Genomic DNA, 27418 nt, shown 5'->3' with positions numbered 1-27418 from the left:
GAAAATTAGTTAATAACGAGCTTTCTAGCTCCAGAATGTTTCAGTTTATGCTCGCAAGAGCTTCATATTTATTTTGCATTAGGTAAAGATACTCATACCTTGAATAATGATCTATGAAAGAGATGAAATATTCATACCCTCCTCTTGCTTTTACATTCATCAGACCACAAAGATCTGAATGTATAAGCTCCAAGGACTCTTTGGCTCTATAACATTTTCCAATAAAAAGTCGTTTGTCATTTTGCCTTCAAGGTATGCCTCACATACAGGTAAAAAGTTTTCTTCTAAACCATTTAGAAGTCCACTTTTAACCAATCTCTCAATCTTGTTGAGATTAATATGACCTAACCTTTAGATGCCAAAGGTGGATATTTTCTTTAGGAGAAATTCTTTGTCTTTTAGCAGTTGTTGCCATTATGAATATTTCAGTATTTAGGACAACCTTTGTAACTAATGACATTATTACATACAAGTTACTTTCTATTGAAGCAAAATCAATCTCCATTCCATTCTTCAAAATAAACACTTTATTTTCAGAAAAGGAAAGAGAATACTTTTGTTCAATCAAACAAGAAACGAAAGTTAAATTCTTCTTAATATTGGAAACAACATATACATCATCTAATAACATAAATTGTTTCTTGTTCAAAATTAACTTGAGTCTGCCTACGACAATAATTGAAACGACCTCTCTAGTACCAATTCGTAAAGTCATCTCTCTAGTTTCCAACGGCCTCTAGGAATTAATTTTTTGAGAGGAAGAACAAACGCAATTGGTGGCCACTGAATCAAATTTTAATTTTAATTTTTGTTTTTAATTGGTGATTTTTGTTTTACTCAAATTAAAATTTAGCTTATTTCATTTTTAGATTAAAATGGGTTTATTTTCCCCTAAAATATTGCTTGCTTTGTCTGTAATTTGTAAATAATAATATATGAAACAGCGCAAGGAATATAGCGGCTTCCGTTCGAGGTTAGTCTCCTCGTATTTGGAACAAAAGGAAAGAAGAGAAGAAAAAGCTCAATCTGCAATTTCAGCGCTTTCCTCTTCGGATTCCCATTTTCCCACAACATTCTGAATCGATTTCTTGGTATACGCCGCTTAATTCATCTCCTTCCACCTTTACGTTTCATTCTTTTCACCTGTTTCCCTTGCTCAATCTTTCATTCCGACCCCTAAAAGGGTTTTCGGTATTCAATTACCTGTCTGAGGTTTAGTTGATTTGATATTTGTACTTCTTTTTTGGGAAACTTTATTGGTTTTGTGTGTTTCTTTAATCGGATTATTTGTTTTGAAGTTTCTTCCCCCTTTTTCTTTTGCTTTGTGGTAGTTCTCTTGCTGTTGGAAGGTGAATTGAATAAGTGAAGATATGGACTCGTCGTCTACAGAGGCCGTTCCGGTAATGCAGGTAAAATGTTTAGGCTTTTCAGTCATTGTATTTTACTGTACATGTACGTATTGCAATCAACGCATGAATTCATTTTGCGGGTCTATACCTTAAGGAGCAGAGGAAGGGAGTCTATCCTGCTGAATATTTAACTTCTACATAAAAAAAAAAAAAACCGTTTGATCATTGGAGTTAATTTTTATCAACTAATTACTTTGATCGAAAATAACTTTATTAAGGAAGATGATAGAACAGAGGCTGCCAAATGTAATTTTGAGAGGGAGATGGAAGATCTGACCGTGCCTATCAGTGTGGAAGAGATTAAGCAAGCTGTTTTTGGGAGCGATAGGTCTAAATCTCCAGGCTTTGATGGTTTCTTTGTGGCCTTTTATCAAGACAGCTGGAATTTTTTAAAAGGGGATTTGGTTAAAGTGTCTCGAGAGTTTTTTGAGAGGGGTATCATGAACAACTTTGTGGTGGAGACTTTTGTTTGCCTTATTTCTAAGAAGGAGAATGTGAATTAAAAAAAACAAAAACAAGAAGGAGAATGCTAATAGGGTTAAGGATTTTAGGCCTATTAGTCTTATCACTAGTGTGTGCAAAATTTTGGCAAAAGTGTTGGCGAACAGGTTGAAAAGAGTGCTTTCGTTTACGATATCGGATTTGCAAGGGGCATTTTTAGAAGGGAGATAGATTTTAGATCAAGCCCTTATTGCCAATGAAGTGATCAAGGATTACAAAGTTAAAGGTGAAGAGGGAGTGATTTTTAAGATTAATTTTGAGAATGCTTACGATCATGTGGATTGGAATTTTCTGGATAAGGCGTTGGATAAGAAGGGGTTTAAATACAAGTGGAGGATGTGGATGTAGGGATGCTTGAAGAATGTGAGTTATTTCTTCCTTATTAATGGAAGCCCTAGGGGTGGGGTGGTGGCCTCGAGAGGTCTTTAGACAGGGAGACCTTCTCTCCCCCCTTTCTTTTCCTTCTGATGGTGGATGTCCTTAGCATAATCATTTTAAAATGTGTTAGATGGTAATATTCTAGAGCCTTTTAGGGTGCAAAAGCAAGGGGTGACTCTTTCCTACCTTCAATTTGTTGACGATACGATGTTTTTTTTGCTCTGATAAAGAGGATTCTTTCTTAACCTTAAATCATATCTTAGACTTCTTTGAAGATATGTTTGGGCCGACTGCTGAGAATTAATAGGAGCAAGTGCCATGTGATAGGTCTCAATTGTGAGGATGAGAAGATTAGGAGGTGGGCGGAGATGGTGGGTTGTGGTATTGGTTGCCTCCCTTCTTCTTACCTTGGTCTTTCTCTGGGTAATCCTAAATCCTTAGCTTTTTGGAATCAGGTGGTGGATAAAGTGAAATGAAGAATTGTCTCCTGGAAGAATGGTTTCCTTTTTAAAGATGGTAGACTTACCTTAATCTTTGAGTGATATTCTGGTGTATTATTTTTCTAGAGCCTTGAGTGAGGTTTGCAAGCTTTTGAAGAGAATGATGTGCAATTTCCTTTGGGAAAGGGAGGAGGAAGGAAAAGGTAAGGGATCATATTTGGTTAGGTGGGAGATCATTGAGACTGATTGAGTTTTTTATTTTATTTTATATTTTAGGGGGAGGGTTTAGAGATCGAGAATTTAAGGTTTCGTAACAGATCTTTGTTAGCCAAGTGGTTGTGCCAGTTCCACTTTGAGCCCAATTACCTTTGGCATTAGATTATTGCTAGTAAATATGGTCCTCATTGTTTTGTGTGGTTGACGAAAGGCGTTAAAGGCACCTACCAAAACTCGTGAAAGGATATTACCAATGAGTCCCTTGTTTTGTTCACCTTGTCCATTGTGTGGTGGAGAAGGGAATGACGTGTTTTTGGGAAGATCGGTGGGTGGGGATAGACTCCTTTGTTCTTTATTTCCTCGTATTTACCATTTGTCTTCCCAAAAAAGTCGTCTTATGTTTGATTTCTTGGTTTGGGATGGGAGCTTTTGTTCATTCATTTTTGGGTTTAGTTGTTCTCTCTCCTATAGGGAAGCGACCAATAGCCTTTCTTTTTGAGGGTCTGGGATTATCGTGCTAGTCGTTTTTTCTTGTTTGTTTGACCCTTCTCCTCTAGATGAGTCGGTCCTTTTAGAGCTTTGGAATATTAAGATCCCGAGAAAAGTGAAGTTTTTTACCTAGCAAGTTTTACATGGTTGCGCTAACCCAATGGATTGACTTGCTAGGAATCTTCCCTTGCTTGTTGGTCCATTTTGTTGTATTTTCTGTTAGAAAGTGGAGGAAGACTTGGATCATAATCTTTGGCGCTATGGATTCGAGAGAGCTGTGTAAATTTTTTCTTTCAAACGTTTGGGTTCTCATTTGCTCAACATAGGGTTACTAGTGACATGATTGGCAAGTTTCTCCTCAATCCACCTTTTCGTGAGAAAGGACACTTCTTATGGATGATTGAGGTGTGTACTGTTCTGATAGACCTCCCATATTTAGAAGGTATGAAAGAAAAGCCAAAAGAAAGAATAAGGAGAGGGGCATAAATGTAACTTGGGAAAAGAATCAAATTAGTTAGAGAGGGGACCACCAAATCTGTAACAAATTCGGTTAGTAGAGGGGAATTCTGTTAGTAGGGAGAGAGGTGACAAATTACTATAAAAATAGGAATGTAGAGGCAGGGGAGGCATCTTTCATTTTCTTAAGAGTTTAAGCTTGTCAAGCTTGTATTCAGGAGGGGGGTCTCGACCTTCCTAGGCTATTTTGAGCCAAAAACAGTAAATATATAATTAAGACTCTACCAATTTGGTATCAGAGCCATCCGGTTCGTGGGAAAAGGGTATGGTGAAGAAGATGGAGGCAAGATTATAAGCTGTGGAGGAACAACTTACCTTACTTCAAGTTGGAATGGAAAACAGTATGGATCAAAGGTTTGGAGAAATACAACAGATCACGGAGAGTATGATGACAGCAAAAATTGAAGCACTGGGGGAGTCGATGGAGCAGAAGATGATCCAGGCATTGGAGGTTTGGTCGAAGAAATCAGAAGCAACCAAGGAGATGGGATCGGAGTCATCAGAAAGGACAGTGACTGATAAGGGCAAGCAACTAGCAAGAGAGGAAAGAAGAGAGGTGCCCTTGTTCGATATGCGATTGAGGAAGCTGGAAATACCGATATTCAAAGGAGAACCAGGTGAGGATCCGATGGGATGGTTTCATAGAGTTGAGAGATGTTTTGTTGTGAATAGGTTATCGGAGAAGGACAAAATCGAGGCTGCAATCTTGTGTTTGGAAGGAGAGGCTTTGGAATGGCATCAATGGGAGGAAGAAAGAACTACGATGGATACATGGGCCAAATTTAAAGAACAACTCTTGCTACGATTCTTACCAGTCAAAGAAGAAGACCGGAGGGCACAGTTTCTCACCATGAAGCAAGACGGTAGTGTGATAGCTTACCGGCAACGATTCGAACAACTCTCAGGGCCATTGAAAGACCTATCTGATGAGACATTAGAAAGCAAGTTCGTTAGTGGGCTGAAGGAAGACATTCAAGTTGAAATGAGGATGTTAAAGTTGATTGGGCTGAAAGAGAAGATGAGAATGGCCCAAATCATAGAAGATATGGAGGAGGCCCGATGAAGGAAATGGAGCAACCCGAATCCGGCAAAGGCAACAAGTTATCTCCAAACTCGGGACCCAACTCGACCACGGGTCAAACCGGCCCCAATTCGAATCAAAACACGCACGCATCTGCCCGGACGATCTCTCTCAACCCGACCCGTCCATCAGATACGTCTTCAAACTCTGTTACTTTAAAGGATGTCAACGGAAAACCGTTCACGGATGGAGCTTTCAAGCATTTATCCGACAGAGATGCAAATCCAAAGGGACAAGGGACTCTGCTATCGTTGTGAGGAAAAGTATACACCAGGGCATCAATGTAAAAAGAAGGAGTTGAGCATTTTGCTTTACCATGATGAGGAGGAAGGGGATGATATTCTGGAAACAGAGGACGAACCAATGGAGGCCGAGATGCCCATGACGACTACCTTAGAATCTATGGTGGTGGAAGATAACGAACAAGAAGCAGCAAAGCTATCCCTAAACTCTCTTGCAGGGATTGATTCACCTCGGACGATTAAAGTCAGGGGAGCCATAGGAGATAGGGACGTGATTGTTCTCATTGACAGTGGTGCTTCACACAACTTTATTGATAACGAACTAGTATCAACCCTGAAACTGCCACAGACACCAATGACGAGTTATGGAATAATGCTGGGGACAGGGGCATCAGTGAGGACAAGGGGCATTTGCAAGGGAGTAATTCTTAACCTTCCAAACTTAACTATTATCAATGACTTCTTTCCTTTGCCCTTGGGTAGTGTTGATGTGGTGTTAGGAGTGCAATGGCTGATGACTTTAGGACGAGTCGAATGCGATTGGGGAACGTCCGAGATGGAATTCCAAGTAGGTGACTGGAGAGTGCACTTGCAAGGGGACCGTAGCTTGATGAAGGCACAAATCTCACTAAAGACAATGATGAAACTGGTAAAAGGAGAGGGCCAAGGTATCCTTCTCGAGCTAAACTCGCTCATGACTTCTAAAAAAGATGGAGGAGCACAGTCAATAGCTGAGCTACAACCGGAAATACAAGAGATTTTAGAGAGACACCAAGCCGTTTTCAGTTCAGTAGAAGGGCTACCACCAATGAGACGTCATGAACACCACATTGAACTCAAGCTAGGGGCAGGGGCAGGGCCAGTGAAAGTTAGGCCGTATAGATACCCACAATTCCAGAAGGATGAAATTGAGAAGCTGGTAGAAGAGATGCTCACTGCCGGAATCATCCAGCCTAGTGTAAGTCCTTTCTCAAGCCCGATGTTATTAATGAAAAAGAAGGATGGTAGCTGGCGGTTTTGTGTCGATTATAGGGCATTAAATCAAGTGACAGTACCAGACAACTTCCCTATTCTAATGGTTAAGGAACTCCTTGATGAATTGGCTGGCGCACGAGTATTCTCGAAGATTGACTTGAAGTCAGGATACCATCAAATCCGAGTGGCTCCTTCAGACGTACACAAAACCGCATTTCGCACTCATGAAGGCCACTACGAGTTCTTAGTCATGCCATTCGATTTGAGAAACGCTCCATCCACATTTCAATCGGTAATGAATGATCTCTTGCCCCCCTACTTAAGAAAATTTGTGTTAGTGTTCTTCGATGATATCTTAATCTATAGCTCTTCTTTATGTGACCATGTGCATCATCTATCCGTGGTGTTACAAGCTTTGGAGGACAACCAATTCGTGGCCAATTTTAATAAGTGCACGTTTGGGGCAAGGCAAATAGATTATCTGGGGCATATCATATCAAAAGAAGGAGTAGCAGCAGACCCTTCAAAGGTGGAAGCTATGCTCCAATGGCCAACACCAACAACAGTCAAGCAACTCAGGGGATTCCTTGGGTTAACAGGCTATTACCGCAAGTTTGTACCTCAATATGGCTTGCTAGCCTTCCTTTTAACACAGCAGCTCAAGAAGGATAGATTACAGTGGAACGAGGACACTCAGGAGGCCTTCGAGGTCTTGAAACAACACATGGCCCAACCACCCACACTCAAGCCCCTTGATTTCAATCAAACATTTATAATTGAAACAGATGCCTTTGGGGTAGGAGTTGGGGCAGTCCTGATGCAAGAAGGAAGGCCGGTGGCATACTTCAGCAAGGCACTCCCACCCACACATCGACTCAAGGCTGCCTACGAAAGGGAACTAATTGCCATAGTCATGGTAGTACAAAAGTGGCGCCCCTATCTGTTGGGAAGAAAATTTATTGTAAGAACAGATCAGAAAAGCCTCAAGTTCCTATTGGAACAGTGGATCATAGTTGGAGAATACCAGAAATGGGTTGCAAAACTAATAGGATACGAGTTCGAGATTGAGTATAAGAAAGGGAGGGAAAACTCGGTAGCAGATGCATTGTCTAGGCTGCCTACCACGCTGGAAATGTCCATGATCAGTGTACTGCACGCCCTCAATCAGGAGGTATTCACGAGTCAAGTTGAGCAAGATCAAGAACTAAGGACAATAAGGGACAACATTCGGGCAGAGCAACCACACCCCCAGGGATATACACTGCAGGGAGAGCTTCTATTGTATAAGCAACGTATTGTACTTCCCCTGCAGTCACCTACAATTCCATTACTTCTACAAGAATTTCACAACAATCCAATTGGGGGGCACAATGGGGTGTACCAACGGTTAAAAAAGGAATTCTTCTGGACAGGAATGAAGGCAAGGGTAAGGGCTTTTGTAGGGGATTGCTGTCTGCCAACAAGCCAAGTATTTGGCCTTAGTCCCTGCTGGACTACTCCAACCTTTGCCAATACCCGAGCTCACTTGGCAAGATATCAGCATGGACTTTGTGGAGGGACTGCCAAAATCCGAGGGATACAACTCAATCTTGGTAGTGGTTGATAGGCTATTCAAATATGCACACTTCATTGCTCTTCACCACCCTTATACAGTAGCGACAGTGGCCACTTTGTTTATGAAGGAGATTGTGCGTTTACATGGAGTGCCTAGAAGCATCATTTCTGACAGAGATAAAGTATTTATTAGCCTATTTTGGGAAGAATTGTTTAAATTGATGGGAACATAACTCAAGAGAAGCTCATCCTATCACCCACAAACAGATGGGCAAACAGAAATTGTCAACAGGGGCTTAGAGACTTATCTAAGGTGCTTTACCATGGAGTCCCTCATAATGGCACAAATGGCTAGCATGGGCTGAATATAATTACAACACATCCTACCACACAGCCATCAAATGCACTCTTTACGAGGTACTGTATGGTAGACCAGCACCTACAATCATCTGCTACACACAAGGGAATGCCACAGTAGGAGAAGTAGATGTCCTACTTAAAAACAAGGACGAGATGCTCAAACAATTGAAAAAAACACTAGAAGCAACACAACAAAGAATGAAGGCCCTAGCAGATTCAAAAAGAAGAGAGGTAAACTTTGAAGTATCGAATTGGGTCTACATCAAGCTCAAGCCTTATCGCCAAGGATCACTACTGGTGCACAAGCACCCAAAACTAGCACCACGCTACATTGGACCCTTTCAGATAATTCAAAAGGTCGGACCTGTGGCATACAAGCTTGATCTACCCCACAATGTCTCCATACATCCAGTAATACACGTCTCACAATTGAGAAGGGCAGAAGGGACCATACTACCACGATTTTCTTCACCAACAGTGGGACCTTTTGGAAAACAACCTAAACCATTATCAGTCTTGGGGGTTAGGAAGATTGGTTCCACAATATCATCACCAAATGATTTTGAAGTGCTCATACAGTGGGAAGATCTACCAATAGAAGATGCAACTTGGGAAGGAGGAGCTCAATTAGCCGAACAATTCCCTGATTTTCACCTTGAGGACAAGGTGGTGCTTTGGGGGAGGGTAATGATAGACCTCCCATATTTAGAAGGTATGAAAGAAAGGCCAAAAGAAAGAATAGGGAGAGGGGCATAAATGTAACTTGGGAAAAGAATCAGATTAGTTAGAGAGGGGACCACCAAATCTATAACAAATTCGGTTAGTAGTGGGGAATTCTGTTAGTAGGGAGAGAGGTGACAAATTACTATAAAAATAGGAATGTAGAGGCAGGGGAGGCATCTTTCATTTTCTTAAGAGTTTAAGCTTGTCAAGCTTGTATTCAAGAGGGGGGTCTCGACCTTCCTAGGCTATTTTGAGCCAAAAACACTAAATATATAATTGAGACTCTACCATGTTTTTTGGGTTCTGTGAGGGGAGTGGAATAATAGGTTGTTTTGGGGTTTGAGAGGCTTTTAGGTTTGGTCTTTTTTTTTTTTTTTTTGGATAAGAAACAATTTCATTGATGTATGAAATATCTAAAGGATGTGCAAAAGATCCCTATGAAAGGGAATACAAAAGGTGGGGCTAATTTGCAACAAGAACTAAGCTATGATCTTTAAGAGTCAGTCTCTTGTTAGATATCATGGTTCTCTTTGGGCGTTGGTTTCAAAAAGTTTTTGTAACCACTCTTCGGGCTCCGATTTGTACAGTTGGAGTCTTTTCTTCTAGAGGGATTTTTTCCTCTTTTGGTGGGCTTGGTTTTGGTATGCCCTTGTATTCTTTCATTTTTATCTCAATGAAAGTTGTTTCTATTGGGGGAAAAAATCAACAAAGAAAGAAAATTATTCACATACCCTTTCTCTTGAAAATCTAATACAATAATTATGGATAGACTAGAAGTATATATTTATATTCTCACTCTTTATTTTGAGCTAACATTTTATTTGTTACAAATTAATTGATCCTGTGGCAGGAAATACTTCTGGAATTTCGTGCCGGAAAAATGTGTTTTGAAGGAAAAAGGGTTGTACCTGATACACGTAAAGGACTTGTTCGTATTGGAAGGGTGAGTTTGATTTTTACATGCTTACATAATCCTATCTTTTTGTTACATGTTAATTGTGGAATTGGTCTCTTTTTAGAGCATTCTACCCTGCGCCATGTACCAATTTTTTGGATTTGGTTTCTTTTTAGGAGATTGTATTCTCAGTTGAAGCCAAACTTATGATAGACAATGGCTTTAGAACCAAATTTTGGGTGGATGTATGGGGTGGTAGTTGGTTGATCTATTTTTGGTGTCTAATTTAATTTTCCTTTTCCCTTTACTCATACACCCCCAATGTCAAGTCTCTTATCTATCATTAAAATCACCTGCCTGCTATGACTAAAGTTTCGAGAACTTTTTGTAACCACTCTTTGGGCTCTGATTTGTGGCTTTCTTTTTATTATTTTTTTGGGTCCTTTTTAGCAATTTCCCAGAATCACTACTGTCTCTATCTTTTCTTAAAATTTAAAATTCTACTTAGGGATGGTTGAGTTGAGTCACTTTGGGAGGATCCTTGGCTTCAATTGGTTACCTTCCTGTGACAATTTCTCCTACTATATGTCCTATCTGGCTATCCCTATCCAAAAATGTTCCCACTTCAATTATTCAGTCAACTGGAAAATCCTTCTCTGATTTGTAGAGTCCTTAATATAGTCATCATTATGTGTGGTCGATCAATCTGATTGTGTAGTTTGTATATTTAGTTGGTTTCCTCCCTCTTCTCATTTCCTTTCTTCTCTGAACTTTGGAAGTTGAATATTCTGAAGAAAATTTGGTTATTTTCATGTCTCCTCGTCTCTTTGGGAGGATCAACGCCCAATATTTTCAATGATTAGAATCACATATTTTGGCTTTTAAGTTTCTTTTTGTGGTTTGTACGGTTAAGAAATTAACAAACTTTTTAAGTTTAGTTGCGTCATAAGTGTGCATCTTAATGAATCTATTTAAGAACCCTTTTTTGTGATAGCCAGTTGGGTCCTTTTCTTTGCCATTCTGTTTTTTGTTCCCTCCATTGGTTGTCCTTTGTCTTTATTTTTTAGATGGAAAAAAAATTTCACTTATAAAATGAAATAAAGAGGTAAAACCCAAGCACCTAAAAGTGAATTACATAAAAGTTCAAGCAGCAATTAAAGTTGAAAGGCTATAGTCAGTACACGGGTGTTTACATGTACACCAATACAATGCATGAAAAAGAATGACGTCCATAAAATAATCAAACAAAGAAGAAATATCCTTGAAAATGTGACCATTTCTCTCTCTCCAAAGAGACAATAAAATAATAAAAAAACTTGGTTGAGAGCAAGCCATAATAATTTATTCGCACTGTTGGTTTGTCCTTTGTCTTTGTTGGCCTTTTTCTATATTAATAAAGCAGTTTTGTCATAAAGAAGAAAGGAAAGGGGGAGGGGAGGGAGAATAAAAAAATGCTCTCCCCTCTCTCCTCCATTTCTTCCTCCCCCCGCGCCCTCCTTTCTGACCACCCCACCGGAGCTCATCATGCCCTCCCTAGCCTTCCTTCCCTCTGTTTGCCTCCCTCACCCTTTCCCATCTGCTCACCCTTTGGCCCCTTCCCTCCTCCTGACCTTCTTACGTACCCTGTTTCTGCCCTGTTTCCAGCCATGGCCTTTAAATCATGCTGCATCCTTGACCACACCTTCCTTACGGGGCAAGAAGGATCGAACTTTCTTTTAAAAGACTTAAAGAAAGGACAGTCCATTCTTCTCTCCTTAACCTTAACTAAATGGCTATTTGAGAGTTTTCGCAGACTTCTATATGGTTCCACCATTGAATTCTTCTTACTAAAGGAAAGAGTTGATCAAAGCTTCATAAGGCTAGCCAAATTTCGTGCAAAGGAGAAATGGTTTGTAGAATGTGCTGTCTGGCCAATCACAGGAGGAAAAAAGAATATCCATGTCCCGTTTTGCCATGAAAAAGCAGGGTGGCAAGATTTCAAGGAAATGATCGAAGGCTGCATCCAAAATTTCAGAGCACCCCCTGATTTCCAGGTTAGTTCTCCTTCACTTTGTCCCTCTCCTAAACAGAGGCCGGTCGGTAGTAACAACCCTGCTCTCCCTTCTTGTGGGAATTCCTCTCCCGAACCTTTAGAAGCCTCTAAACCCCGACTCCCCGTAATTTCTCCCCTTTTACCCTCCCCTGCTCCACCCTTGAAAAAACAGAGTAACCACGCTTTCTGGATGAAGAAGAATGGTGATATTTTGCCTGAAAATTTTAGTAATTTATGGATTATTTCAAGACTTATGGCATCAAACGGGTGGAAGGAAATTGCCATAGAGCTAAGTAAGTGTCTAGGCACCAACGTTGTCATTAATCCTCTGTTTGCAGACAAGGCTCTCATCAAACTCAGCTAAGGAGACCTCACAGAAAAAGTGCCAATTCAGGGCAAATGGATTAAGTACGGCCCCTTTCATCTTCTTCTGGAAAAATGGAACCCTTTTAGTCATGGAAGTCCCTCAGTAATGCAAGGTTATGGGGGATAGATTGCAATCAAAAACCTTCCCCTAGATTTTTGGTGTAGAAGCACTTTCGAGGCAATTGGGGCTTATTTTGGTGGACTAACTGCAATTACATCAGAAACTCTTAATCTCATCAACTGTGTAGAAGCTAAAATTCAAGTCAGGAAAAATTTATGTGGATTCATGCCAGCCACCATTGAAATTAAAGATGAAATTTGTGGAAGTTTTTACTTAAATTTTGGTGATATTACTTGTTGTCATCAGCCTTCAAAACTATCTTCTAAAGTTCTGTTTAAGGACTTCTCCAACCCTAGATTTAGTTCGATTACAAGAAGTCCTGAAGGATGAAGATGCCGCTTCCCAAATTGATTTGATTGATTTATCCAATTGGTCTTTCTTATTGTCAACCAAATCCAAGCCTAAGTTCTCAAGAAGTCCAAGCTCAAGAGCAGAAAAGAAGAAAGAGTTCCACAAGCCACCGACTTCGAATTTCAATAGGGGAGAAGCAGGGGAAGTCGAAAAGTCACCACCTTTGGGGTTAGTCTGTAATAATTCAGAATTTCAAAAGTCATCCTCAAAAGAGGAGTTAAACCACCCTTCAAGCCCTGACGAAGAAAATCTGTTAAGATTGGAAGTTAAAAAGTCCACCCGCCCCCCCCCCCCCACAGCCCTCTGAGAGGAATTTTTTTAAACTAAAGAAGTCGAAAAGCCCCCCTCTGCCTTGCAGCCGCAGTCCTCCGAGAGGAATTTTTGTAAACTAAAGGAAGTCGAAAAGTCTTCTGACTTAAATGCATCACCAGTTAAGGCACCTAGTGTAAATGCTAAGGCCCCTCGTGTTCCACGGCCCGACTTTAACCCGATTTCTGCCATTAAGAAGAAAGAGAAAGGAGTGCCAATCGACCTCTCCCTTTTTGAATATGAAAAGTCCCTCGTGCCAAAAAGAAAAAAAGAAAGCAAAGTTATTTCTCCCTTGCAGCATGGTGCTCCCTTCAGCCTCTTCCTCTTCTGAGCATGCCTTAACCAAGTCCGAAACCCAAACGACCCTCAAGCCCTCTTCTTCCCCAGTCCCCTGCATCAGCACATCTCCCCTGCCCCTCCTTGCTTTACCAGATCACCCAATTTCTCTGCCATTACTACCCTCAAGCAGCCATAACTCCTCCTCTTACCCTGCCCTTCCCTGTCCCAACAGAGCAGCCTTTTCCTCTGCCTTTGCATCCCTCAAGCCTCTTCCTCCTCCCTTTAGCACTGAACCACCCCATAAACCCTGCAAAGAAAACCATAAGCGGCTGCACAGAGCACGCCATCCCTCTTGCCTCTTCAAGACTTTTCCCAAGCACTTTATCAGAAGAAAGTATATGAAGGAACACCCCAAAAGCCTTGGCTTCACCCTTAATTCAATGTTTGGTCAGCTCCAAGAAGCCAGGATTCCTTCATTTCCAGAACACCCTCTTATTACCAGGTCAGAAAATCAAATTTCTCTCCTCCCATCCAACTCGGCTGGGCCATTCCTGAAAGGAACTCCCAATTTTCCCCCAAAACCTCCAGCAATTATAGAGAAGGATTGCCGTCCTGATTCCCCTTTCAGTATTAGTAGTGAGGAAAATGATTGGTTCAACAATTCAGAGATCAAGAAGAGCCAAATACAGAAGCACCCTTGCTTGTTGACCTAATTACTCTGTTTCAAACAGAGGAGGATTTTATTTCTAAGATAAAAGCCCTTAGCCCGGCCCATCCAGCCCCCCCTTCAACCTCTTCTGACCTCCCAGCACATCTACTGAGCATAGTCACTGATTGTAGCCTAATATTGGACTGAACTTTGGTTGACACTGAACCCTGTTTTCGAAAAAGATGAAGATAGTATCTTGGAATACAAGAGGCCTCAAAGATAGTAATAAAAGATTGACCCTTAAATGATTCTTAAAGAAAATTAACCCCTCAATAGTGCTAATTCAAGAATCCAAAAAAGAAAATTTTGATGCAAGTTTTATTAAATCTATATGGAGTTCTGAAGATGTTGGATGGGAATTTGTTGAATCTTTTGGTGCTTCTGGCGGGTTGTTGACAATATGGGACACAAATTTGATTTCGGTATTAGAAACCCTCAAAGGTGGTTACTCCCTTTCAATAAAATGCACCACTATTTGTAAAAAGACTTGTTGGGTCACTAATGTATATGGGCCAACCGATTACAAAGAAAGAAAATTTGTGTGGGAAGAACTACTTTCCTTGGTAGCTTACTGTGAAGAGGCATGGTGCATGGGTGGTGATTTTAATATCACAAGATGGGCACATGAGAGATTCCCCTTGGGTCGAAGTACTAGAGGTATGAGAAAATTTAATAAGTTCATTGAGCAAGCAAAACTCATGGAAATCCGGTTGAGTAATGGGAACTTTACTTGGTCAAGGGAAGGTATCACTGTTTCAAGATCCTTACTAGACCGTTTTTTCATATCAAAAGAATGGGATGAGTTATTTGAAAATTCTAGAACCAATAGACAAGCCCGAAGTTTTTCAGATCACTACCCAATTTTACTAGAAGCCGGTTCTTTCAGCTGGGGTCCCTCACCTTTCAGGTTTTGCAATAGCTGGTTACTCAACAAAGATTGCACCCAAATTATAGAGAAAGCATGGTTTGACAGTAAAGTGCATGGATGGGCTGAATTTGTACTAATTCAGAAGCTGAAAGAAGTGAAAACAACAGTAAAAAAGTGGCATCGCAGTAATAAGGAAGAACTAAAACAGAAAGAGGAGAGTCTGCTAGCAGAAATAGAAAAATGGGACACTCTTGCCGAAATTTCCCCCCTTTCCAGCAATGACTGCAGTTTGGTCTTCGTCAAAATCAGAACTCATGGCCTTATATAGGCTGGAAGAAATCAACCTATTGCAGAAAAGTAAGTTAAATTGGCTCAAGCAGGGAGATGAGAATACAAGCTTTTTCCACAGATTCTTAGCAGCAAAAAAGAGGAAAAACTTTATAAATGAGTTAGTTGATGAGCAAGGAGTGCCAACAAAGTCGAGTGCAGAAATTGAAAGCCTAATAATCAATTATTACAGCAGTCTTTTTCTAAAATCCCCAGGGCAGAGACATCTTCCATTAAACCTAGACTAGCCTTGTGTGAATTTAAATCAGAATCTCCTCTTGCAAAATAAATTTTCAGCCACAAAAATCTTCTCAGCCATAAAAACCCTTGGCAAAAGCAAAGCCTCAGACTCCGATGGCTTCACCTCAGAATTCTTGATGAAATTTTGGTCTATTCTAAAGTCAAGCTTCCAAGATACCTTTAATGACTTCCACAAGAATGGTAAGATCAATGCTTGCATAAAGGAGAACTTCATATGCTTAATTCAAAAGAAGAAAGTAGCAATCAAGGTCAATGATTATTGACCCATTAGCTTAACCTCCTTAATATACAAAGTCATTACTAAGGTGCTAGCTGAGAGATTGAAAGGGATTATGCCCAGCATTATTGCTCCCTCCCAATGTGCATTCATAGAAGGAAGACAAATTTTGGATCCCATCCTTATAGCCAATGAAGCTGTTGAAGAGTATAGAGCAAAAAAGAAGAAGGGATGGATCCTTAAACTTGATATGGAGAAAGCATTTGACCGAGTTGATTAGGATTTTCTAGAAAAAGTGCTACGAGCCAAGAATTTCATTCAGAAATGAATAGAATGGATCTTGGGATGTGTCAAAAACCCACTTTACTCGATCTTCGTTAATGGGAGACCAAGGGGAAGAGTGGTTGCTTCAAGAGGGCTAAGGCAAGGTGATCCCCTCTCCCCTTTCCTTTATCTTCTAGTCAGTGAAGTATTGAGTGTTGTAATTTCTAGACTCAACCAATCCGGCATTATTGAAGGTTTTATAGTAGGTAAAAAGCAAGTTCAAGTCTCCATACTCCAATTCGCGGATGATACCTTACTGTTTTGCAAATATGACAGCTCTATGCTTTTAAAACTTAAACATACAGTGGAGCTTTTTGAATGGTGTTTAGGGCAGAAGGTAAATTGGGATAAATCAGTCCTCTATGGCATTAATGTGGACGATAGTGACCTCTATAATACAGCAGCATCTTTGAATTGTTCGGCTGACCATCTTCCTTTTTATTACCTAGGGTTGCCTCTAGGGAGGTTACCCGAAAAGAGCCTCCTTTTGGCAGCCGGTCCTAGACAAAGTACAAGTTAAACTTGACAAATGGAGGAGATTTAATCTATCTAGGGGAGGAAGAGCCACTCTATGCACCTCAGTCCTCTCAAACCTTCCAATTCATTACTTGGCCATCTTCCTTATGTCTGAAGGAGTAGTATCTAAAATGGAAAGGGCTTCTTTTGGGAAGGCAACAAGGGCAGCAAGCAAAATCACTTGGTTAAATGGGAATTGGTTCAAAAACCTATAGCAGATGGTGGTCTAGGCCTTGGTGGTTTCAGATCTATGAACATTGCACTCCTTGTTAAATGGGGATGGAGATTTTTCAATAAGGAAAACTCTCTTTGGGCAAAGTTATTAGAAGTATTCATGTTAAAGATGCATTTGATTGGCATACAGCAGGAAAAGGTGGTAGAAGCTTGAAAAGTCCATGGATTAGCATCTCAAAGACTTGACTTAAGTTGGAATCCTTGGCCACTTTCAAACTTGGTAATGGCAGCCAAATTGCTTTTTGGTTAGACACCTGGGAAGGATCTTCTCCCTTCAGCACCCTTTATCCAAGTTTATTCAGAATCACCATGCTTCCCAATGGCTCAATTGCCGATCATTGGGACAGTAGCATAGCTTCTTGGTCCATCACCTTCCGAAGGTTACTCAAAGATGAAGAAGTGTTGGCCTTCCAAGACTTGTTGGAGAAAATTGTAAGTAGAAGTCCTTCTCACTCTTTTGATAAAAGAGTGTGGTCCATCTCAACCACTGACCTCTACACCGTTAAATCCCTTAAAGTTCACCTAACACCATTCTCCCCTTTGGAAAAGCCCCTCTTCTCAGCTATTTGGAAAACAAAGAGTCCAAGAAGAGTCAACATTCTCATTTGGATTATGCTTTTCGGTCAGCTGAATGTAGCCGAAGTTCTTCAAAGAAAGCAACCAGCATCCTCCCTTTCTCCCTCAATTTGCCCGTTTTGTTTACAACATAATGAGGACTCCCTTCACCTCTTCTTTACATGCCCCTATTTAGATTGGCGTTGGAAGAAACTACTGTGTCTTTTCAACTTTTCATGGATCTTGTGCAATGATTTCAAAAGTAATGTGTTACAACTCCTAGCCGGCCCTATTCTCCACAATTCCACCCGTCTGCTATGGTGTAATGCAATAAAAGCCCTATTGACAAACCTTTGGTTTGAAAGAAATCAAAGGATTTTCCATAACAAAGCTACTAGATGCCAAGACCGTTTTGAAGCCGCTCGCCGTCAAGCCTCATCCTGGTGCATCCTCTCTGATCCCTTCCTTGCCTATAGTCTTTCAGATTTCAACCTCAACTGGGGGGCCTTCATTTTTCCACACCCCCTTCGGACAGCATTAAACACTACCGGATTTCAACACTACTCCCCCCGCCCCTTCTTTTTACATTGAACTTTTTATTTACTTCCATAAGTTTTAGGCCACTGTTTTGGTTCTTTTATTAGATTTTCATTTTCGATTGTACTTTGGTTATTGTCCCCTCATTTTGTAATCTTGTTAATGTCTCTCCCAGTTATGGGTTTGAATTGGAGGTGATGAGGGTGCTAAGGGAGTGTCAACCTAGTTGAGACGTCTGGGTGCACCTCCTGATCCTTTTAGAAGCACTTATATTTCCGTTTTTCTCATTGTATAACTCTCTTGTACTATGAGCCTTAACTCTTCTCTATTTATTAATATAATGAACCCTTTCCTTTCCAAAAAAAAAGGGAGGGGAGATACACTTTCAGAGTTTCTGATTTTTCCTTCAGTCATTTTTAATAAAGTTATTATTTGCCTTACCCTTGTTAATCCTTCATCAAATAAAATTAAATTTTGAACCTTGTTTTTATCTTTTCTATGTCAGGGTGAGGAGGGATTGCTACACATTCAATGGCTTGATCGGACACAAAATGTAATTGAAGATGTATCCTGATCATTATTGTGTCTCAATCGTCAATTCTTTGTGTTTGGCTAATGCATATACCTTTTAAAGATCCTCTGTCAATTATTTCCATTGGTTATTAAAATAATTTAATGTATGGTTCTAACTCTAATATTTGATTCACTTTACTTTTAAAGGCTCGGCCTCATTATAAAAAAGGATAAAAGAACCAAAACGAGCATAGTTCAACTGGTATATGAGCATATTAGTGACCATGAGGTCTGGTCTAAATCCCCCCTATCCCAATTGTACTAAAAGTAAAGAATGTCAAAAGATAAAGGCAAGTTGATCATACAAAAAAAGAGAGGGAGAATTAATTGTATATAGGAAAGTTCACCTACTTTTTTTAGCCCTTATGATGGGATTTTTTCTTTTTCTTCCCCGGTAAAGTTAAATTTATGATCCAATATTATGATTTCTGATATGTTATAGTTGAAATTCAAACGCAATAGAATGACAATGAACTAAGCTGGTCCATTATAGAAAACAAACTCTTGTTAATGGAAGTAGATAATGGCTGTCTCTTTCTGCAAGCAATGAAAATGATTTTAATTTTAATTTCTTAATTTTTTGTTTGTGTCTTTTCATGGAGCGGTTGATACATTCCATTGACAATGGTTTTTGTGTTTACAGCATGGTCTCTCTTTATTAGTATATTCATTAAAGTTTATTTGTCGATGGACAGTATATTCTTTTTCCCAAATGCAAGGATGCCAAAAATTAATAAGATCATATCTATTATGTTTTTGCATTGGAGTCTTTCTATTCCACAGATATGACTTTTTTCTGCTGTTACCATTTTACTGGCTAGATGTTTTTCTTTATTTTCCTTAATACAAGGTATAAAGGATCAGATTATTTTTCCTGATGAAGCAGTTTTTGAGAAGGTGTGTACTACTCTCTCTCTTCTAAAAAAGTACTTATACCGAAGAAATTGGAAGAACTATATTAAGAGGAAAAAGGGAGAACTAAAAGTGCATCCTAACTAAAGAGGCTAAGGGTATCCGATCAAGCGGTAATTGGAAAGGAAGAAAGTTAGCTTACTTTTCTGCAGTTAGATGCTAGAGATACATTAAAACACATGTTTCAATGCCCCCTCTTATGTTTGTGGCAAACAATTCTTGCATCCCTCTAGTCTCTGCAAATTCCTTTGACAATACTGGCATAACGAACTTTGCCTTTCTAATTTAGGGGTAGTTTTAAATCTAGCAATCGGGTCCAAAGAATTTGCGAATGTAGCAAAATTTAGATACAACTATCGGAGTCTATCCATAATATAGTCTATTGCTGATAGAAGTCTGTCAGCTATAGAGTCTATCAATGATAAATTTTTCTATATTTACAATTCTTTAAAAATGTTGTTATACACTTAATTATTATCTTTAAAAGAAAGTATTACCAATTACAATTACCCTATAATTTATGTTGAAAAGTTGTGTTTTTTCAAATTTTTCTCAATGAAAGTTGTTGATTCTATGAAAAAAAGTCAACTAATCTCCCACTTCTATGGTTGCAAGCACTGAACAAAGAGGGGGTCAATATTTTCCTCTTTTATACAACCTGTAATCCCCCGAGTTTAGGAGGGGGACATGAATGAACCGAGATTATATCTGAATGAGAGGGATTCTAAGGATATGAAATTATAGTTAAGAAAGACTTAAAAAAATTGAAAGTCACTACCTATACTAACAAGATGTACCTTCCTTTTCGGTAGCTCAATTGTAGAAACTCCAAAGTTAAGCATGCTTAACTTGGAGCAATCTTATGTTGGGTGACCTCCTGGGAATTTTCCTAGGAAGCATGTGAAAGAGGACAAAACATGTCGAAAGAACCCATGTTGGTTTATGGGGAATAGTCTTCATCCTTTGAAACCACTTAAGGAAAGTAAATGATGACATTGCCAGGTTGCAGGGATTGCAAGTGATGTAGGGGAATGTCGGGGCCATTAGGTGTCGAAACCGGATTTTGAATCCTGGTCTGAATCCTAGGCTGGGGCCGTTACACAAACACACATGCACTGATTGAACAAGGTGGGGTATCTTTGACTTTGAATCTACTTGTTAGTTAGCATTGTGATCTCTGAAGAACACAATGACCTAACAAAGAAATTCAATCTTTTTGGGGGCTTTGGATTTCTAATCTGCAGATTAGCGCAGGGGTAATAAATCGATGCTATGCCCAATACCAAGTTTTTATTAGAAGAATGATTTACGCTAAAACAAACTTGATGCTTCTAACAACCATAATCTCAACTTTCGCATAGTTGGAGTTCTTTTCTTTTGAGGATGCTCACTTGTTTTCTGGGCTTGATTTTTCTTGTATGTCCTTGTATTATTTCATTTTTTCTCAATGAAAATAGTTGTTTTCATTAAAAAGGAAAAAAAAAAAAAGAAAAAAGAAAAAAGAAAAAGGTCATGCCTGGAGTGAAGTAGTCTACCCTTTCCTAGATTATTAGAATCAAGGGCTGCATCTTCGGCTATCGCCTCATTCATATTTATTTAGAAACTCAAAACTCCAAGATTGTGATTATCTTTATTCCAGAGAGCTGAGTCTGAATCGAAGGGCTGTAACCTCATCTATCCTCTCATTCATATTTCTTTAAAAACTCAAAACTCCAAGATTGTGATTATCTCTATTCCAGAGAGCTGAGTCTGAATCGAAGAAGATTTAGTGGATTAGCTACATTTGTGACGATAGTAGAGGGGTTTGTAATTCCTTTTTTGGACTTCAGACTTTGCATGTTCCATTGTACCAATTAATGTTTTGTTAGTTATGTAAAATAGGAAGGGTGCTAGTTCGTGAAATAAAACTCCAGTCATTGAGACTTCTTTCTAACTTTGGTACTCCAACCATTGGCAATGACAGTTTCACATTAGTACTTTCTTTAAGGAATCTCCAATATGAATAAATTTAAATAATTAATCCAGCACTTCTAAGGTATTTCAAGTCATCTTACCATATAAATGTTCACACAACGTTCTTGACGATCATGAAATCAATAAATGAATTTTTCGGGTAAACTGGGCTCTCATTGAACATAACGAAAAAATACACCCAAATAGCACAAGAAAAGGACCGTAACTATAGAAAAATACTCTAATTCAAAAGAATAAAACCTGATTGAAAATTACAAAATGCTCAAGAAACTGACTTGACAAAAGCTCGAGAAACTGACAAGTGATAATTATAAAAATACAAAAATTCTTCGTTTACATTTTCTCATGGTTAAAATTGTTTGTCTGCTTCAGGTTAATCAAGCATCAGGAAGAGTTTACTTATTGAAGTTTAAAACAGATGACAGGAAGTTCTTCTTTTGGATGCAGGTCAGCATCTCTATAATTACTTCTTATAGTTTAAGAGAGTTGATTTATATTCTACTATTTTCACGATTCTGACCAACGTTAGACAAACTGTAACCAGGAGCCCAAAGCTGAAGATGACCAGCAGTTGTGCATCTCTGTTAATGACTACATTAATCGGCCACTGGGTACTTTCTAACTATTTTATTTGTTTATCTGCTGGATGAAGCTTATAGTAATAACTTCCTAAGGAATTATGCTGCGTCAGATGCAGGCTTGATTTGTGGTTTCTGTGACGTGCTTGCCTTACGTGCATACGTTCACACAACACATGCTTATATTAGTGAAATATTTGACTTAAAATTTACTTTTTACAAAGTGTCTTGATCTTTTAACGATTATCATTAATAAATGTGAACCAAAGTAAACATGCTAAATGAAAAAGAAACCGCATAAATATATTGTGGAAATTATCTTTCACTGAAGGTCATCCTCATTGCATATGGAGTGTGAAATATTAATGCTGGCATTAAAATATGATGTAGCAGTTTCATCCATGATGGTACCTAGTGGCATGTGTGCTGGATTATTTTTTTATTATTATTATTATTTTTTTTTATTTTTTTTTTGGGTTGATGATTTGTGCTGGATTTAATTGTTTGGTTTTGACTGCACTAGATCACAAAGGAATTGCTTTATACTTGTTGGCCCACCCCATCACCTTTATTTTTGTTTATATCGTTTCAGAGTTCCTTGAGGAAGAAGAACAACCTGTTGTTTCCACTCCTCTAGAAGTTTCAGAAGGCACAGTTGAAGAAAATATCCCATCGAGGTATCACGAGGACCCACTTCTTTTTTTGGTTTTATTGGACTTTTTTAAAACCCTTTTGACGCTTCAAATGGGTTTTCTTTGGCTGATATTACCTAGCTGCACTTTCAAGTGTAGCACAGTTGAAGAAAAATATCCCATCAAAGTAGAGCAATGACCTGCATTTCACTAATGATGATCCTTTGAGTCTTCAAATGGGTTGGGTGGTACTAGCCCTAGCTGCACCTTCAAATCATTTTTAAACGTTGAAGAAAATCATTTAAAAAATTTGATAGAGGAAGCTTCTCTAAAAACATTTTTCTAATAATGGGAAAGGACTTCCTGATCTCTAGGGTTTCAATTCAAATCTAATCTCAAGTGGGAGTACTCAGGTGGAAAGATTACTTTGTAGAACAAGACTGAGTTTGAGTTTTGAGAATAGTGTTTTTTTGTAAAATATTTTTTAATGAGTACTTTAGGAAGGAAGTATTAATGAAACGAGGATTCAAGTGTTCCTAAAGTTGCTTGATTGTGTAACTAAGGCTTCCTTTGCCAACCATTTGGTTTTTGGTTTTTAGTTTTTGAAAGTTTAGCCTATAAATACCTCTTCCACCTCTAAATTTCTTGCGATATCTACTTTTTACCAATATTTTAAAAAAACTAGCTAAGTTTTGAAAACTAAAAAAGAGTTTTTAAAAAGTAGTTTTTGAAATTTAGAATTTGGCTAAAATTCAACTCTTTTACTCAAGAAAGATGTAAACTATTATAAGAATTTGAGACGATAAGACTTTATTTTCAAACAACAAAAATTAAAAACCAAATGTTTGTTAAACGGGGCTTAAGTAATGTGAATTTTTAAAAAAATTGAAATGTGCTTTTCTACCCATTGAATGCACCTGCCAATGCCATCAATTCATAAACTCATAATTTTCAATGAACATTCTTATTAAAAAAATGTCATTGGTAAGAATACAGATGCACTGAGAAAAATGAAAAAAATATCTGGAAACATTTATCCATTATTACTTTGGTAAAAAAAAATACACAACAAAAAACAAAACAAAATCCAAGAAACATTTATCCATTATTGCTGCATTTTTGTTCAAAAAACAAAGAACTATTAGAAAACAACAATCTCATAGTTTTTCAGAAGATAATTAAGATGACTAATGAGTTTGAACAATATTTCTTCATTAGTTTGGGACTATTTTTTTCATACATAACGTATGTTTGGCTCGACCTGCAGATGTGTACAGTTTTATGATGGAGTTTCTTCTTCTGTCGCCCTTTCATGCTAAGATTCACATTTTTGTGGCTTGTGGGTGTTTGTGCTTTTTCCTGGAGTTTTGGCCTAATAAAACGGTTGTAGTTTTTTTCAAAGGGGTTGTGGAGTCCTGGGAGAAGGTTCGGCCCTTGTTAGGATTAATTGTGCTCTTTAGGTTTTGGTGGTTGAGAAGTTTTCTAAGTATTTCTTAGGTCTCATTGTGTTGGACTATAGCTCCTTTTAGTTTTAGGTGCTGTGGGGCCTTTTATCCCTTTATGGCTTTGTCTTTTTCCTCAATGAAATTTTTGCTTATATATACATATACAGTTGGAGAAATTTGAAACCTATTTTTTAAGCCTCCAAGGGCAAAGGTCTTCGTGTGATTAGAACTTTATGATGTATTGTATGAAGATTTCCCTACTGTTTACTTCGCTGGATATTTTCCCTTGCTGTCTTCCTTTTTCATTTCTTTCCCCATTAGCTAAAACTTTTGGTAATCATTTGTTATGTCATGACATTGAAGCTCCTCACGACAGCCAGTGAAGTTGGAAGACCTTCAAAGAATTTTAAGTAACATTGAACCGTCTGGTACGAGGTTCCCCTCAAACATGTTTTGATTCTCTTTTGTTCCTTTTGATCACTCCAGATTCTAATAATTTTGTGCTGCTTTTGAACTCTGCAGATATTGATGTTGATCCAGATGCAGGTAATAAATTACATATGAAACTTCTTTCACGTTTCTTGCGTCATGTATAAGTAGTAATATTTATCTTGGAGAATTCTTCTTTATGGCAGATTTTATTTTATTTTATTTATTTATTTTTATTTATTTTAATTATAACTATTCAATTAACATTTATCTTTTTTTTAAGATGAGAAAACTATTTCATTAATAAATAAAATTTACAAGACCATAGCTACATAATAATTAATGGAGAAGTTTTTCTATAGGTATAAATCTTAGTATGGTTAAAAAGAAAAAAGAAAATTCTTCTCCTCTCCTGTCAAGTCTCCTGAGTGCAACTAATACCATTCAACTTCAACCAGAGAATCTTGGCCTTACCTTAAAAAGTAGGCGTAATCTTAGTTCTACATTTTTTGTATTCTTCCTTCCCGTACAAATTTATGGTTTTATGCTTACACTTCCTTGATGATGTAGGTTTTGGATTAGGAGATTTATTGAAGCCTGATTTGATAATGCCATTGCTGGAAACGTTACCATTGGAACAGAGTTTAGCTTCGTATTTACCTGAGGTATATTCCAGTTTGGTATTTGATCCCTTGTGATATTTTTATTTATTTCTCATAATAATTGTGCTCTGATTGCAGGGTCCATGGTCTCCAGAGGATATATTGGAGCTGTTACAAAGCCCGCCTTTCCGTCAACAAGTAGATTCGTTTACTTATGTAATAATCTAAGCTCGGGATTTTGGTGTCTTTTATAATGAATAAATTGGCGCTTCAAATTTTCTGATCTGATGTCACCGTCTTTTGGTGTTGATGTTTTCCCAGGTTCTTCGGACTGGACAGATAGATTTGTCTCAGTTTGGGATAGACCCGAGCAAATGTAAGTAGATTTTGCATTTTTCTTTCCTCCTTTTTGCGTGTGTGTATGTGTGTGAAAAGTAAGTAGAGTTTGCTTTGAAGGCCTTTTGGTTTTCCAATAAATGTCATGTTGCTACTTGCTATATCTTGGTGTCCTAAAGGTTCACTCGGTTCTTTTCGGGAAGCTATAGTAATAGTGAACTTGAGCGGTGTTAGTAGGTTGGGAACGTTGGTCCCTTTGGTATACGCAAATGAATGAAATAGATTTATTGAAATTTTTGCTTTTTAAAACTGGTTTTGGATTATCTGATCCGAAGATTAGAAATTTAAATTTTATATTGGAAAAAATATCCTTTTGGTCTCTAAGTCTGGGGATTGGTTACTATTTGGTTCCTAGGTTTCAAAATGTTAAGCTTTTAGTTCAAGTTTTGAGTTTTGTTCATTTTAGTCCATATGTTTCAAAATGTAACAATTTACCCTTGAGATATGAGTTTTGTTTCAATTTGACCCATAAGTTGCAAAATTTACACTTTTAACTTCAAATTTTCATTAGATACTCATTCTCAGTAATTAGTATTAATGTCTGTTAATTAATTTAATAGAATTACAATTATTTTTCGCTACTTCTCATCATTATTAAATTAAATTTAAAATTTGACTTTAGAATTATTTTAAAAAACTACTAGACATTAACGCCAAAGATTGGAAGTGAATATTTAATGAATAATTAAAAGTGTAAAGTATATATTTTGAAACCTAGGGACCAAATTGAAATAAAACTAAAATGTCAAAGGTGAAATTGAAATCAAACTCAAAACTTAAAGACTAAAAGTGTAACATTTTGAAATCTAGGGACCAAAAAGGTATTTCTTTCTCTTTGATATTTGGAAGATGAAGAATTACACAAAACACTTTCATATTATAAACTTGTTTTTGTTAAAGTAAAATAGGTGTAACATGATATATTATAAGTAGATATAGTATTGTAAAATAATAAAGTTAAAGAAAAACATAAAATGTGTGGATAAATTCATCAATAATAATGTAGATTGACCTAAATATTTAGTTGGTAATTCTAATTTTTTATTGTTTCTGAACATATTGATATTGCTAAACGTACTTCGAAACACTTTGTTTGTTGGAGTTCGTCATGGATGGTTGAAGCCTCCCGAGGAATATCGAGTTCATCTCTACAAGATATAGTGTTTACAACCTTGGTTATCAGTCCCATTCATTCTGTTATAAAAAATGTATGGGTGGCATTCAAAGATAATTCTCTGGTTTCTTGCAGACAAATTTACAGTATTGTCTTTTCTCGAGGCCCTTGAGGATTCTGTTTCGAAAACGTCAGGTTCCGAGCTGGGGCAGGATAATGAGGATGTATGTTCTCAATCCTTCAATCGTAGCGACTCGATGGATGAATAATAGTAGGAAAGAGATATTCTGATTCTATGTTTGCTAATCAGTTACCAATCTCATTGTTTTGTTATTGGCAAAGAGAAGTGTTTTGACAGTTTCTGTATTTCTTGTATACCTTAGAGAGGAACTAAAATTGCTCGAGGAACCAAAGTTGAGGATTTTTTTTTTTTTTTTTTTTTTTTTTTTAAATTTTAAATTTAGATTTATCTGGATTCTTTATATTTGATGTGACAATAATCTTAGTTTCATATTATCAATCTCGTTGTAAGTTTTTTTTTTGGAGAATTTAATTGTATATTGACAAAAAAAAAAGTGTAGTTTCATTACTTATTTTCGTTATTGGTCTTTAATTTTGATTTTTCTTTTTTACCATCTGGAGGTTTTAGAAGCGTAAATGAAAATAAGATTAGAAAATTGACTTTCCTAGTTACACTGATAGTAAACTTTTGTCAGAAATGATACATGTAAAACCACGATTAAATTGGTCAATCATAATATAACTGGTTTAGACATGTATCCTCGAACTAATTGATTAAAGATTTGGATTTTTCAATGTGGTTGAAAAAAAATTGTGATGAAATTACTTGATGGTATCAAGTCGTTAGACATTGGGAAAAAATTGGTTTTTATTATATTAATTTGGACCACACACATTCAGTTTTGTCAAATTGGATTCTATACTTAATTAAATGTTACAATGTTTACCCCTAGATTC

At 37.8% G+C, this 27418-nt stretch overlaps 1 protein-coding gene across 2 annotated transcripts; it reads left to right on the top strand.

Annotated features, from left to right (window-relative positions):
• Positions 1-896: 896 nt before the first annotated feature.
• Positions 897-27042, top strand: RPN13 (regulatory particle non-ATPase 13). Of its 2 annotated transcripts, XM_039034582.2 has the most exons (15): positions 897-1091; positions 1332-1409; positions 9735-9827; positions 18291-18350; positions 19217-19255; positions 21617-21691; positions 21789-21855; positions 22415-22499; positions 24263-24327; positions 24422-24445; positions 24691-24810; positions 24899-24993; positions 25069-25146; positions 25252-25306; positions 26576-27042. In XM_039034582.2, the coding sequence occupies exons 2-15, from the start codon at positions 1371-1373 to the stop codon at positions 26707-26709; spliced, it is 1029 nt and encodes a 342-aa protein (XP_038890510.1). In that variant the 5' UTR covers positions 897-1091; positions 1332-1370; the 3' UTR covers positions 26710-27042. The 2 variants fall into 2 exon arrangements, with proteins under 2 accessions (XP_038890510.1, XP_038890511.1); XM_039034583.2 differs by lacking the exon at positions 24691-24810.
• The last annotated feature ends 376 nt before the right edge of the window (positions 27043-27418 follow it).

Source organism: Benincasa hispida, chromosome 6 (assembly GCF_027475165.1).
Source record: "Benincasa hispida cultivar pf3 chromosome 6, pf3_genome.v1.1, whole genome shotgun sequence".
NCBI lineage: Eukaryota > Viridiplantae > Streptophyta > Magnoliopsida > Cucurbitales > Cucurbitaceae > Benincasa > Benincasa hispida.
Note: the sequence above shows the minus strand (reverse complement) of the source record. Positions and strands in the feature narration are given on the sequence as shown.

What these genes read in the sequence shown, in the direction of transcription:
- RPN13 (XM_039034582.2), top strand. Translation starts at nt 1,371, where the DNA reads ATGGACTCGTCGTCTACAGAGGCCGTTCCGGTAATGCAG. An exon ending in CACAAAATGTAATTGAAGAT is followed by an intron (nt 18,351 to 19,216) that starts GTATCCTGATCA and finishes CAAGGTATAAAG; the next exon opens with GATCAGATTATTTTTCCTGA. An exon ending in TGGGATAGACCCGAGCAAAT is followed by an intron (nt 25,307 to 26,575) that starts GTAAGTAGATTT and finishes GGTTTCTTGCAG; the next exon opens with ACAAATTTACAGTATTGTCT.